The sequence below is a fragment of the Bos javanicus genome, chromosome 29, assembly GCF_032452875.1.
Source record: "Bos javanicus breed banteng chromosome 29, ARS-OSU_banteng_1.0, whole genome shotgun sequence".
Classification (NCBI taxonomy): Eukaryota; Metazoa; Chordata; class Mammalia; order Artiodactyla; family Bovidae; genus Bos; species Bos javanicus.
In genome coordinates, this window is record NC_083896.1 from 11,359,831 (window position 1) to 11,374,307 (window position 14,477).

General features: G+C 41.8%; 1 protein-coding gene across 9 annotated transcripts in view; it reads left to right on the forward strand.

Annotated features, from left to right (window-relative positions):
- The window catches only part of DLG2 (discs large MAGUK scaffold protein 2), a 2,330,119-nt gene that overhangs the window by 1,228,311 nt on the left and 1,087,331 nt on the right, over positions 1-14,477 (forward strand). For 2 of the 9 annotated variants that reach the window (XM_061406100.1, XM_061406103.1), the window contains exon 1: positions 7,287-7,771. The exons of the other annotated variants lie outside the window; for them this stretch is intronic. In XM_061406100.1, the coding sequence (XP_061262084.1) occupies positions 7,694-7,771 (78 nt within the window). In that variant the 5' untranslated portion in view covers positions 7,287-7,693. Of the gene's footprint in view, positions 1-7,286; positions 7,772-14,477 lie in introns of those variants that run through there. 9 annotated transcript variants of the gene reach the window in all.

Sequence of the window (14,477 nt, forward strand, 5' to 3'; positions counted from 1 at the left end):
GTTCACTGGTTAAGAATCTGCTTGGCAATGCAGGAGACATAGGTTCAATCACTGGTCCTGGAAGATCCCACATGCTGTGGAGCAGCTAAGCCCATGTACCATGACTATTGAAACATAACTGCGGATCCCGTACACCCTAGAGCCCGTGCTCCACAAGAAGAGAATCCACTTCAATGAGAAGCTGGTGCATTGCAGCTAAGAGTAACCCTTGCTACCTGAAGCTGGAGAAATTAAAAGTAAATAAATAAATAAAATTATTTTTAAAAAAACTACAAGAAGCAACATTGTACATGGTTTAACAAATTAATAGCGGATTAAAATGTGTCATTTAGAATACAGAACTCATATAAACTACTAATAATGTCAATTTGGAAGAAATTTGTAATAAAAGTTCAAATTGTACACATCCTATTATCCATCAATTGTATTTTTAATTTATTTTTAATTGGAGGTAACTTTTATAAGATTGTGTTGGCTTCTGCCATATATCCACAGGAATCAGCCATTGGTATACATCCGTCCTCTTCCTCTTGATCTTCCCTTCTATCTCCTACCCCATCTCACCCCTCTAGGCTGTCACAGAGCACTGTGGGGAGGTCCCTGTGTCCTACAGCAAATTCCCACTGGCTATCTATTTTACATATGGTAATATATGTGTCACCATGCCACTCTTTCAATTTGCCCCATCCTCTCCTAAGCTCACTGTGCCCACGTCTGTTCTCTGTGTCTGCATCTCCATTGCTGCCCTGCAACTAGGTTCATCAATGCCAACTTTCTAGATTCCATGCTGCCGCTGCTAAGTCGCTTCAGTCGTGTCCGACTCTGTGCGACCCCATAGACGGCAGCCCGCCAGGCTCCCCCATCCCTGGGATTCTACAGGCAAGAACACTGGAGTGGGTTGCCATTTCCTTCTCTAATGCATCAAAGTGAAAATGAAGTCGCTCAGTCATGTCCAACTCGTAGCGACCCCATGGACTGCAGCCCACCAGGATCCTCCATCCATAGGATTTTCCAGGCAAGAGTACTGGAGTGGGGTGCCATTGCCTTCTCCTCTAGATTCCGTACATGTGCGTTAATATAAAATATTTGTTTTTCTCTTTCTGACTTACTTTACTCTGTAAAACAGGCTCCAGGTTCATCCACCTCATCAGAATGGACTCAAATGCATTCTTTTTCATGGCTGAGTAACATTTCATTTTATATATGTACCACAACTTCTTTGTCCATTCATCTGTCAATAGACATCTAAGTTGCTTCCATGTCCTAGCTGTTGTAAATAGTGCTACAATGAATACACATCTCTTTCAGTTATGGTTTTCTCAGGGTATACATCAGTGATGGGATGGTTGAGTCATATGATAGTTCTGTTCCTACTATCAATTACATTTTGAAGTATCTACTCTTTTAAAATTGCGTGTGTTTAAATAAAATAGAAGAATGTTTCTTGAGCATTATTTTGAGATGATTTTGAGGTAGAGTGGATTGAGGTGGGAGATTTTGATTATATTATGAAGATTTTATTTGTTTAAAATGAATGAATCAAATATGGCAGTATGTTGCTGCTGCTGCTGCTGCTAAGTCACTTCAGTCGTGTCCGACTCTGTGTGACCCCATAGATGGCAGCCCACCAGGCTCCCCGTCCCTGGGATTCTCCAGGCAAGAACACTGGAGTGGGTTGCCATTTCCTTCTCCAGTGCATGAAAGTGAAAAGTGAAAGGGAAGTCGCTCAGTCATGTCCGACTCTTCTTGACCGCATGGACTGCAGCCCACCAGGCTCCCCCATCCATGGGATTTTCCAGGCAAGAGGACTGGAGTGGGGTGCCATTGCCTTCTCTGATGGCAGTATGTTAACATTTATTAAATATAGGTGGTATGCACATGTGTGTCATATTACCTTCTTATGTCTCTGCCTAAATATATAATGATTAAACATTTAAAGGAAAGGAAGGTGAGATATTCAAACACTAAAGAATGATTTGGGTGATTTTGAGAACAGAAGAAAAGAAGTAGACTTAGCCTATATAATTAGAGATAGCGGGCTTGTTCTTTGTAGTGGCTCAAATAGTTTTTCACACATATCCATGAGTGGTTGGTTCTTTGAGATAGAAATACAACTAATTGCAACTGGGCCAGTGGTTGTTATGTTTGTATACAAACCAGAGTGCCCATTTCCCCTGCTCCATACAGATAAAACATGCTGAAAGAGTGAGCTATTCCTTTGCTTTTTATGTACATTGACACTAATTATTGCACTTTTCTAGCTGACATTCATTACTGGGCTTATATAGAAACCAAAAAGCAGTAATTTTCTTTCTGAACTCCCACGTTATTTTTCACACATCTGTTGTTACGCCATTCTGCATTGAAATTTATTGTTTTATACATCTACGTACCCAACTCTATATGACTGCTTGAGAGGAGGGCTTTTATCTTATTCAGTTCCATTTTGTGAATAACTATTGCTTACCTTTTTAATCATATAAGTAATAACATGGATATATTCTCATGGTAGAAGATACAAATGTTACACAAATATACAGACCAAACTAACTGTTTTTAATCCTCCCTATTCACTACCATCTATAGAAGTAACTAACATCAGCATTTTGACATCCCTGCAAATTAAAGTTAAATACTACGTTTATCTTCTTTTAGTCATAAATTCTATGTAACATGTTCTTGACACCTGCTGTTTGATAATAGACTAATAAAGGATATTAAGGGCTATCAAAAATGTATATCATATATACAAACCAAACAAATATTTAAATGTTTATTGGTTTAGTACATTAACTTTTTATGTTTCAAACATGTATTTTCTTCAGTATATACCATACACCTAACCTATATAGCTTTTCAAGCTACCAGATATTAGTTCCTAGGGCTTAATACTTACTGTTTTTATAATTATCTATGATATATTTAGATGGCTTTTAAAAGAAAATTACGTGTGTACTAGGCAGAACATGTTGTTGTATAATCTTAATGGCTTGATTTAAATATTGCATTTACCTTGAGAATTCAAAGGAGACTCACACAGTGTATGTGTGTGTTGAGGCATGAACCAAAAGCTGCTTAAAAGGATTAATGTTGCATCTCAAACTCAGCTGCACTGGTAGGTTTCTGTCATATGAGAGGTATTAAAAATGAAATTATAAAGGAAAAGGTCTGATGATATACAGATGGAAAGCATCTGAAAAACTTGTTTTCCATACACAGAAGAGCTGCAAGTTATTTGTCTCAATCAGCAGAACAATGGTTAGAGACGATTAAGATTTATTTAGGCAGCTGCCACCTTCTTTCTAGCAGGCACACCTGTTCAGTGAGAGCCCAGTGAAGATGACTGTATAACTATGGCAATGGCTTCATTCCATCGACCTGACACCCATCTTTAAAAAACCATCTTTTACAACTGAAAATTGTAGATATGCCTCTAATGCCTCTTCTAGACTTTTCAAGTTTGTGGATTCTCTCACTTTGCCATAGACATATTCAAAAAATATATTGTGAATACTTATATTGTTAAGCATTTGTCTAACGTGACTGTGACCCCTGAGTACAAATGACCTATTTCACACTGCCTTCTATCTCTGAATGCCTATTTAAGGAACAATAGTTATTATTGTTGGAGAAGGCAATGGCACCCCACTCCAGTACTCTTGCCTGGAAAATCCCATGGACGTAGGAGCCTGGTAGGCTGTAGTTCATGGGGTCTCGAAGAGTTGGACACGACTGAGCGACTTCACTTCACTTTTCACTTTCCTGCATTGGAGAAGGAAATGGCAGCCCACTCCAGTGTTCTTGCCTGGGAAATCCCAAGGACAGAGGAGCCTGGCACAGGGTCACAAAAGTGTTGGACACAACTTAACGCCTAAACAAGAACTTAAAAGCAAAACTAACCAACAAAATGATCAAGCATTAAAGATCTCTCCAAGCCCCAATTTTAGTGACTTAGAAAATCTTAACTTATGAAGAAAATACAAAAATTATTTTATGATTGGCAGTCCCATATCAGTGATTTGAAAGCTCAATATTTTTTTCTCACCTCTTTATTGTCAAATTCCATCTTAAAATGTTAAAAACAGAAGTTTCTACTCATTAATTTAGGGACAATTGCCTCCCTCCTCTTTTTATCGACTGTATTCTGTTAACTGAATAGTCTTTTAACTACACAGCTTAGACAGACTTGAATGCAGGAATAATGAATACCTCTAACATCACAGCAATATTGGGGTAAATTGTGGTCCTGTTGAGTAACTCTTTGAAAGCTAAACAGGAGTTATCATTTATTTATTTGTTGGATTTCTGTGGCACTTTTTTTTCCCCAAAGAGTACAAGGTGTGATGTGGTGAATTTTGCTCAGGGGTTGTCTAAGAGTGTCAAAAGGAAATGAAAGGAAAGTAGAGTTCGTAGAAAGAACACAGAGGAAAAGTAACGGCTAATGGCAAAACCGAACCCCAGGTGGCGGTTAGGCATGGTGAAGAAGGTGGAAGAATCCAGGCTGAGTCATTTTACCAGAGCCTATGCCTCTGGTGAGCACGAGACATTTCTTTTTTGTTGCAGGCAGGGGGACCCCTTCCAGGACCCAGAAGGGGCTCTTGTCTAACACTTGGACACACATCCTGACAAAGCAAGAGACTTTATTGGGAAGGGGCGCCTGCACAGAGAGGAGGAGGGTCAGGGAACCCAGGAGAACTGCTGTGCCATGTGGCTTGCAGTCTTGGGTTTTATGGTGATGGGGTTAGTTTCCAGGTTGTCTCTGGTCAATCATTCTGACTCAGGGTCCTTCTGGATGGTGCACACATTGCTCAACCAAGATGGACACCAGCAAGAAGGATTCTGGGAGGTGGTAGCCAGCAAGAAGGATTCTGGGAGCTGGTAGCCAGCAAGAAGGATTCTGGGAAATGAGAGGACACATGCAGTCTCCTTTTGACCTTTCCCTAACTTTTCTGGGTTAGTAGCATCTTATTCAGAGAAGGTGATGGCACCCCACTCCAGTACTCTTGCCTGGCAAATCCCATGGATGGAGGAGCCTGGTAGGCTGCAGTCCATGGGGTTGCTAAGAGTTGGACACGACTGAGTGACTTCATTTTCACTTTTCACTTTCATGCACTGGAGAAGGAAATGGCAACCCACTCCAGTGTTCTTGCCTGGAGAATCCCAGGGACAGCAGAGCCTGGTGGGCTGCTGTCCATGGGGTCACACAGAGTCAGACATGACTGAAGTGACTTAGCAGCAGCAGCAGCATCTTATTAGTTCCATGTACCTTACCAAGACCTCTTGTAAAATCGCTCATGCCAACGGCCACTATGGTGCCTGGCCCGGGTGGGTGGTTTCAGTCAGTGTTCCCCATACTCATGTGAAGACCCTCAGACTTGGAATCAGAATTACAGATGCACAGGACAGGAAGGGGGCCTGAAAAATGTTCTGCCCAATTCTCTTCATTTACAGATGAGGCAAATCCAAGCACAGAAGAAACAAGGAACAATTTAGAAAAAAAAGCCAGGGTTAGAACCCAGATTATTTGTTTATTCAACACACACACATTGAATGTATTGTGCTCAACATTCTTCTAAGCACCAGGTTTCCTGTCGTGAGTTAACATGGATGTGAGTCCTGATCCTACGCTGCCTTGTTCTATTTCCAATTGCTTAGAAGGATGTTCAGTGTACTTTATAAAACAGTTGAATGGAGACCCAGTCCTCTGGGGGTAAAGCTCAAGTGATTTATCGTGAGAGAAGGGAGTTCTTTTCCATTTATTTGTGTTTCAACATTGTCCTTGGTCAACAGGTGCTCCTAGGGCATGTCTATTAGATCAGCTGGAAAACATTTATTGGATTGAGTCTCATTTGCATATCAGTGGAAGGAAGGTTTTCCTTGCTGAGATGAACAGTTTTTATATATTTTTGTCCTCTAGTACGATGGACAAAGTCAGCCATTCTCTCTCATCAGAAGACACACTTGTCTCTTAAAATTGACTTTACCTTTAAAATGCCTCATAATAGTCTAAACCCTATGTAAGATAATTTAACCCTAGTAAGATAATTGAAACGGAGAAGGCAATGGCACTCCACTCCAGTACTCTTGCCTGGAAAATCCCATGGAGGGAGGAGCCTGGTGGGCTGCAGTCCATGGGGTCGCTAAGAGTCGGACACGACTGAGCAACTTCACTTTCACTTTTCACTTTCACACATTGGAGAAGGAAATGGCAACCCACTCCAGTGTTCTTGCCTGGAGAATCCCAGGGATGGGGGAGCCTGATGGGCTGCCTTCTATGGGGTCACACAGAGTCGGACACGACTGAAGCGACTTAGCAGCAGCAGCAGCAAGATAATTGAAAAGGCTTCCTTGGTGGTTCAGTGGTAAAGGATCCCCCTGCCAATGCAGGAGATGCAGGTTCGATCCCTGGGTTGGGAAGATATCCTGGAGAGGGATGTGGCAAACCACTCCAGTACTCTTGCCTGGGAAATCCCACAGACAGTGGAGCCTGGCAGGCTACTGTTCATGAAGTTGCAAAAGAGTTGGACACAACTAAGCAACCAAACAACAACCAAGATAATTGAAATTGGAAGCACATGGTGGTAGAATTAAACGTGAGAATTCCTCAGAGGAGCCTGGTTTAAGACTGGCCATAAATCTTCCTCTTCAAAAGTGGTATTAAATCCCCCATTTAACAATAGATATCACTGCAAGAAAACTCTGGGGTTTTAAAAGAAAAAAAGGAGTAAACTGTTCTGTTTTAGTGTAAAGGTAGATTTAAGCCCCTCCCCATTACTCAGTCTTCAGGCAGAAAACCTGGACTTGTAAAAGCAGCCCAGGTGGTTTCAGTGGTGGAACCAATGAGTTTAAAAGCTGAGGACCTTCACTCTGGCGTTCAGGGAATACACCCCATCCTGTTCACGTCGCCGTTTGTCCCGGGGCCAACCTCCAAAGAAATAAAATGTTTTTTTTTGTTTTTTTCTTGTAAGCTGTGGAGAAGACTGGTTGGGAGGCAGGGATAGGACTTTACGTGGCCCCAGTGGAGTTGAGGAGGGGGGCAGAGGAAGGTCGCTTTGTTTCCAGTCCTACTAACAGCCCCTTATTCTCGGGGCTTCGGGGCAGGCTCCGGGCTCCGGGGGACACCTGTTTGTGCCCGCAGGGCCGCGTCCGTGGTGGTCTCTCCCCTCCCGCGTGCCCGGCAGCTGCAATTATTGGCTGCTTTACCTGCGGGGCTGGGTGTGGATGCGTCTTTGCGCGGCCACCGCCGCCAGCACGCACTGTCGAGGCAGAGGGAAGCCAGGCGAGGGGCCATGCCTGGAGCCCAGGGCGACCGGACTGCGGCTACCCTTCCTCCTACCACGCGTGGAGTTTGGTGGTGAACAAGAGCCCAAGAACTGCAAGACGGATACTCAGCCGCCTGGATGCGCGTGTGCGCCGGCGGGGAAGGCAGCGCCCGCCCGCCCCCCTCGCGCGGACCTCCCGCAGGCGGGATGTGAAGGTACCTGCGGACTGGCCGGCCCGGACTGCCTGCCCCCGGCCCCCTCCCTCCCTGCTCCCGCCCTCGGCCTCAGCTCGCCAGCATGAGAGGCACTGAGAAAGCAACAGCCTGCAAGTGACAGCTCCAGACCGATTCCCCCTGCTCCAGATCTCCGAGCCGAGCTGGGAAGTTGATTGTGCAGCCGCTTCACCGAGAATCCCTTCCGTTGGCAGCGCTATGTTCGCCTCTATCTGGTATGCCAAGAAGCTGGGTCGCAGGTTCGTGCACAACGCCAGGAAGGCGAAATCCGAAAAGGTAGGGAATGCTTGGGGATGAAGATTACCTTTTCGGCTTTGCCAACTGCCTGATCTGGACTGCTGGTCTTGAGTACAGACGCAGTTTTTTGTTTTTTCCACTCGGGATGCGAACCTGCCTCTCGCTGGCATGTAGACCATGCCTCTCACAGAAAGGGGGAACTCCTGGAGCCTGGCTGCCTGGGGGCGGGGAGTGGGCGTTGGTGGTGGTCAAGAAGAGTCATTAGCTATTCAAAATATTTGGTGAAACCGTCAATTGATGGTGTCTCAACAGAGACTTGGTATTCCTTTAAATGGCACAGGGTGAAAGCAATTAAGCAGCTGAAATCTTTGCTTCTTCAGGGAGCTCTCTAGTAAACTTGTTGCTACCAGTGGATTATTTTTAAGACTATAATGGTTGGTTCTGCAAGGGGCATGATAAATCCCTGAGCCTCCCTCCAGTTCTTGCATCCTAGTGTATGTCATCGGAGCACATATTTGGGACTCTGCCTAACATTGACCAGACTCCACAGGGGTGCTTGCTATCTTTTCAAATCAACAAAGCCATCATTTCAAAAGTGTTTACAATGAGCAAGAATTCTATTTATAATCACATAGTCCTGTCCACTTAGAGAATGGCTTTGTATTTCTTTTATTCCGCATGACTGGTTGTTTCTAGAGAACCTCTATGTAGATCTATCTCATGAGTTATCTTTCTCTAAGAAATTAACATGGCCTGTAAGTCCTCAGATGCAAAACAAGCTCAAGTCTCTAATTTGACTCAGGCTTTCAGAGGCACTGGCCAAATGGTCAATGTTTAAGAAATCAGTATCCAATTTGGTGATGGGGAAACTTCCAAAGACAACATTTTGTGGAGCTGAGATTGTTCCATGTTACTTTGAGGATGTGATCTTTGGCCCAGCATCCTTTCTGACTTAGATCTACTCTTGAGATTGACCCAGAGGTGGTTTTCCTGGCCTGTGACACAGTCCTTTCTCTCAGCTGCAAAGATTCCTCCACTGCAACTTGCTATCTGTTCCTTCAGAGTGGAAATGTTGATAATATGAACAAGAATTCAGTGATAAACCAAAATATGATTGTTTGTAGTGTGAGAAGAGGAAAAAAAAATCCTTCGAGTTCTGATTTTAGGGTTGTAGCCTTTCAGAATGTCCAGATCTGAGGATCGTATAATGTTGACAGACTTATTAAGTAGTACTTGTGCTGGAAGTGTAGTAGAGGGAGACAAAGGTGAAGTAGAATTGATTCCTTTTTGCCCATGCATCACAGGTAAAATGATTACAAGCCTAATTATCGTGTACTAGCATCATATATATTGCATTTTGAGGGGTTTGCTTTGTTTTGTTTCTCTTTTAAGGAAAGAGACTTGAAAGTGACTCTTTTATTGGAGCAAGTGCTTTGAAAAAGTGCCTTCTTATGAAAATTATAGGTTGTATGGATGAAGGGTCTGTCAGAGACCACGAATGGCTCTGAAAGCCACTGGGAGATAATGCCTTATGCCGAATTGGTATGCACAGAAAAGTTGAATCTCCCAGTGACACTTACTTCAGGCTTAGATCTGAATGTGGAGAATGCCAGCTCAATGAAATTCAGTGTACAGAAATTAAAGGATGTTAATTCAAGGATCTAACACAGGTTTCTGCTTTTTGAGTGTAGGAAGAAGCTAGTAAGGGGCCTTCAGTATCTCCATTTCATTTCTGAGAACAAGCAAGAAGAAACCAGGTGTGGGGTTAAGGGGTTTTAATACTTTATCTTAGAGATAATATTTTGTCTTACTCAGAAAGTAGGAAAATCAGCATTAGAGAACTGAAGTTTTGCTCCCTGAGTGATAAAGACTAAAGGAAAAATTATTAACTCTAATGTCCTTCTGTTAGTCAGGGGAGCTAGAGGAGTTAATTCTGAACACTAAGTGATGATAACTAACATAAAAATAGCATCTCAATTTTTTTTCCATGGAATTTATATTCACAGAGTTCCTGGAATAAATTAAAAGGTGTGCTGCCTTGAACAATGAACAAGAAGGCCCTCACTTGGTGCTTAGTGAATGGGAATAGTTTATTCTGGGTACTTCATTTTATCATGTGGCTTATTTAAAACCAAGTATGTGAATTAAGGTTTTGTCTAATGATTACAGTAATATACTTCAGCTGAGAAAGCAGTTAACAAATGATACTGCAAGCTGGATGAATTCCTATAATGTATTACTGTAACAGCAGAGATCATATAGTTGCAAACAGGAAGGGGAATATAAGATGCTGCTGACTATATGTTGTCATGCTTTATTATAAAAAGAAGGAAGAAGTATAAAGCAAGAAGATCATTGAGTTTTTTTTTAGAAAATGACCAGTATACTTAAATGAGAAAGAACTATTGATAGATTCAGAGCAGGTTTTAGCATTGGGGGTATAAATTATATCAGAGGCAGCCACTGTGATTTTGTTTCAGTACCTTCTATAAATTTGGGCTTCTTTTTGCAATAGGTAACACAGTTTATTTTCTCCTCTTCTAATGAAAAAAACCTACACCCATCATAGCCCATCAGGCCTACTTTAGCTTTCAGGTGTGGTTGGAAAGTATATTCCTCAAGGCTGGGGTTAATTGAAAAGCTAATTGGGAATGTGCAAGCCTAAATGCCATCCCTAAACAGGCAGTGTGCCTTATTCGTGGTTGCCTGGTCTACCGTTTTACCTCATCTAATGCCAGTAGAATTAAACAGCAGCATGGAATGTAGTAATAATGGTGATAGCAATCACAGCAGTAACAGTATTAACAAGAGTCCCTCTTTATACACACGTCATACAGCAGCTGCTTTAGGCCTTGGAGTTTCACTTAATTCTATAAGGTAGACATGATTTTTCTTGAGTCCTAGAGAGAAGAGTAGTTTGCCCAAGGTCATAGAGTTTGTGGGATGTATTAGTGCTAGGATTTGAAACTGAGTTTATCCAGGCTATTCTAAAAATGACTCTTTGAGTCCGTAGCCCTCTCTTCCATCCACCTATCATTCACCTGTCTTAATAAGTCATGAGGCTTACAGAATCAAAGTTACTGATCCTGTAACTCAACCCCCTTGTTTCAGACAAGATTGTGCCTAAGCTGTCTTCCATAGACAATTGTCTGCCCTGTTATTAAAGACTTTACGCTCTTTAGATAAGTTTCTCAAGCTATCATCTAGGCACCCATTGGTCCTTTTAACTACTAGTAATTGTTATATTATTGTAAGCTAAACAATGGCATTCGTATTCATTGTTTATCCTGTAAAAACCAAAGATATCTTTTGTCAGAAAAAAACCACACTTAAATGCTAGGCAACTGTAGACACACTCTTTTTAGACTAAGTCAAAGATATTAGCTAATTCACATTGTCATTGTTCTAAAAAAGAAAAAAGGCTCTTTGCTATTCTTTAAAAAGACAGTATGTGCATACCAACAAATTCTGTGAATGAAATGATTTTTAATGCGATATGAAATCAAGACTGTCTGGCTGCAATAGAATACCTTCATTCAAATCTTTTTTTTTTTTTTTTTTGACCCCATGTAATTCAGAAATTAGTGTCTTGTATGCCTGTTTGCCACATTTCAACTTACATTGCTTAATTTAGTCAGTCTCTAGTTGTATTACTTTAAAAAGGCAGCTTTAAGATAAATTGAACTGGAATTTCTGATGGCATAATTATATACAAGAGTATAAAACACTTGAAGTTGTGAACCTTCACTTCTGCATAGCTTTGCTTTTAATTTTTATATTTTTACTTTTAAGCATATGCCACAGAAAGTAAATGCATGATGCATTTAGAAAAGACTGGCATCAATATCCATCATCTAATAGACACAACTGTGGATGGGCTTGGCACTGAAATATATCCTGTGAGTGGTATAACTGAGCACGAATATTCTGACACTAGGCAATATTCACCTTGGAGAATTCTTTAAGAACCAGTTCACTGGTTCTAGCCTCCTCTCCATCTAATCCAAACACACCAATTCAACAGAAACCAAAATAAGGGGAAATGTAGCAATGCATTTGCTGTCAATATGGCTAACAAGAGAGCCTACTGTTCTGGGTGGTTGCTGGTGGGGCAATAAAGAACATTGGGTTTAAGGTGAGGAATTAGAGGGAATTATAGTCTCGTTCTTTGTTATTTAGCCTGAAACCAGCTCTTTTCCAAATAGAAGTAACACCTGTGCTTTGGCAGAACCCCAGTGTCTCAGGATACCCTCCAATTTGCTTGCCAAGTGTACCTGGCCTATCGTGATACAGCCTCTGCTTTTTTCCCCTGCTCTAAATCAGCATTCTGAACTATATTCAAATTCCTGAATGTCTCATGCTTTTTCTAGCTTCTCAGGTTTTGCTTATCCTCTTTGACTGACTAGTGACCCACTAGCCATCTCCTGCGGAGAAGGCGATGGCACCCCACTCCAGTACTCTTGCTTGGAAAATTCCATGGATGGAGGAGCCTGGTAGGTTGCAGTCCATGGGGTCGCTAAGAGTCAGACACGACTGAGCAACTTCACTTTCACTTTTCACTTTCATGCATTGGAGAAGGAAATGGCAACCCACTCCAGTGTTCTTGCCTGGAGAATCCCACGGATGGGGGAGCCTGGTGGGCTGCCATCTATGGGGTCGCACAGAGTCAGACACGACTGAAGTGACTTAGCAGCAGCAGCAGCCATCTCCTGACTCTAAACTTAGATGACTTCATCATCAGTGGGAAACTTTCCCTGGCCCCTGCAAGCCCAAGATGAATCTTGCATCGGTTCCTACAGCCGCTTGTATATTAGTTGTTATCATCCTTATTTCTCATTAGAAAGTGGATTCTATGAAATGAAAGACTGTGCAGTCTTTTGCACCATATCTCTGGGGCCTAAAAGAATGCCTGGAATATCTCATATCCTATTTCATTGACTGTGGATTGTCCTCATTTGCAAGGTATATCATTTTTTTCATCTATTACAAAGAAAAAAAAAAGATTGTCAATGCAACTATAACATATCAACCGCAAGATTTCAATGCTTTCAGAGATGTTAAAATGTGGGAAAATAGTTTATTTTTAGAATCAATGAAGTATGACAATGCTGAAAGAATAATGAATGGGTTTATTTTGAGGATTAAATGAGTTAATATAAGTAAAATGTTTAAAGGTTATACTTGCTAACAAATCCCTTATTTATTTGCAAATCATAATAATAATTTGCATAGGGAAATCTATTAGTTCTAAGATATACATTTTTTCCTGTGCTGACTGGAGTCAACGAGCATTATGTAGATGGTTCTGAATTTAGGAAAGTAAATAGAAAATGAAAAATAAGGTTATAGAAGAAACTGATTAAAAGCCACAATCAAACTGGAGCCATTTAGGTTGCAAAACAAATCTTTAAGAAGCCCCCTGGCTTCTCACTATGTATTTATATGTCTAAACAACAACAACAGCTAACATCTGTTGAATTCTTTCTATGAACTGAGAACTGTTAATTTTTAGAACAAAACCACATCACCAGTAGGTGGCTGGGATTAGACTGGGTTGCTAATCATAGAGCTCAGTCTCTTAATTAGTAAGCAGTACTCTGTATGGATACACAGGATACTGCATATTGTATGCTGTATATTATACTATATATATGTATATATTTGCAGTGACCTAGATATCAAGTTTATTTTTACCTATGAAAGATAAATATAAGAAGTGAATTTAAATGCAGAATCTGAAATTGAGCTTAGGCACAAGAAGAAATGTCCTGATGTTGAAGATTCTTCAGTTCTCCGTGAATGATAGAATCTTCCTGTGTCTATTTTTGCCTCCTGGCAGATTGAAGAGTAGCCTGACCTGGAGAGAGGGATGGACAGATTGTCCTCTCAGGTCTCTCTCTCAGAGCTTCTGAGAGCTCATCGGTCGTGAGCAGCAGCATGACTCAGCGCCAGTGTCCGTCTGGCTGTAGTGACAGAGAGGACAGGTGTTTGTCCATGCTAAATGCAGCCCTGCCGTTCTCCCCTGTCACCTGGCAGGGGAAGCAAGCAGCAAAATGGACAGTAGCACCTGTTCCGAGGTCCAAGAATGGATGGCCACCTTGGAAAAGTCCAAGGCACAGCTGCAAGCAGGGTGGGGAGGGAGACGGAGGCAAAGGATCAGAGAAATGGTGAAGATGGAGGAGGGACAGAGTGGGCTGGAAAGAAGACCACTGCAAATTGTTGTTGCCAGTGCCTCTTTATTGAGCAGTTCACTCAAACACTATGACATGCCCTCATCTCATTTAATCCTAAGACCTTGTAAGATAATCTTGTTATTAGCCCCCATCTTACAGAGGAAGAAACTGAGGTATAGCATGTGACAGAATTTGCCCAAGGTCATAAGTAGTGGTACCAGTGAATTCAGCCAGGTCAGAGCCTGTCACCCTAACCACTCAGACTCTGTGCTTTTTAAATTGATCTTGGATTGAGTGAGACAGTGACGTGGAGAAAGACTAGACCAACACAACAGCCATCTTCTCATCAACCTGTGCTTGATCTCTTTTGAGTAACTATGTGGCTAGCTAGAAGACTGATTTCTTCTCAAGGGTTCTCCAGGAGCTATCCAGAGAGTGCCTTCAGTCCAGGTTACATGATTTTAGTTGTGGATTGTTTTTGTTTGCTCTGATTTGTATACCCTCAATGTACCTTTAGAATGGTCTTCCTCTACCTGGTATCATTCAGTGGTGTTTATTATACTGGGTGATGA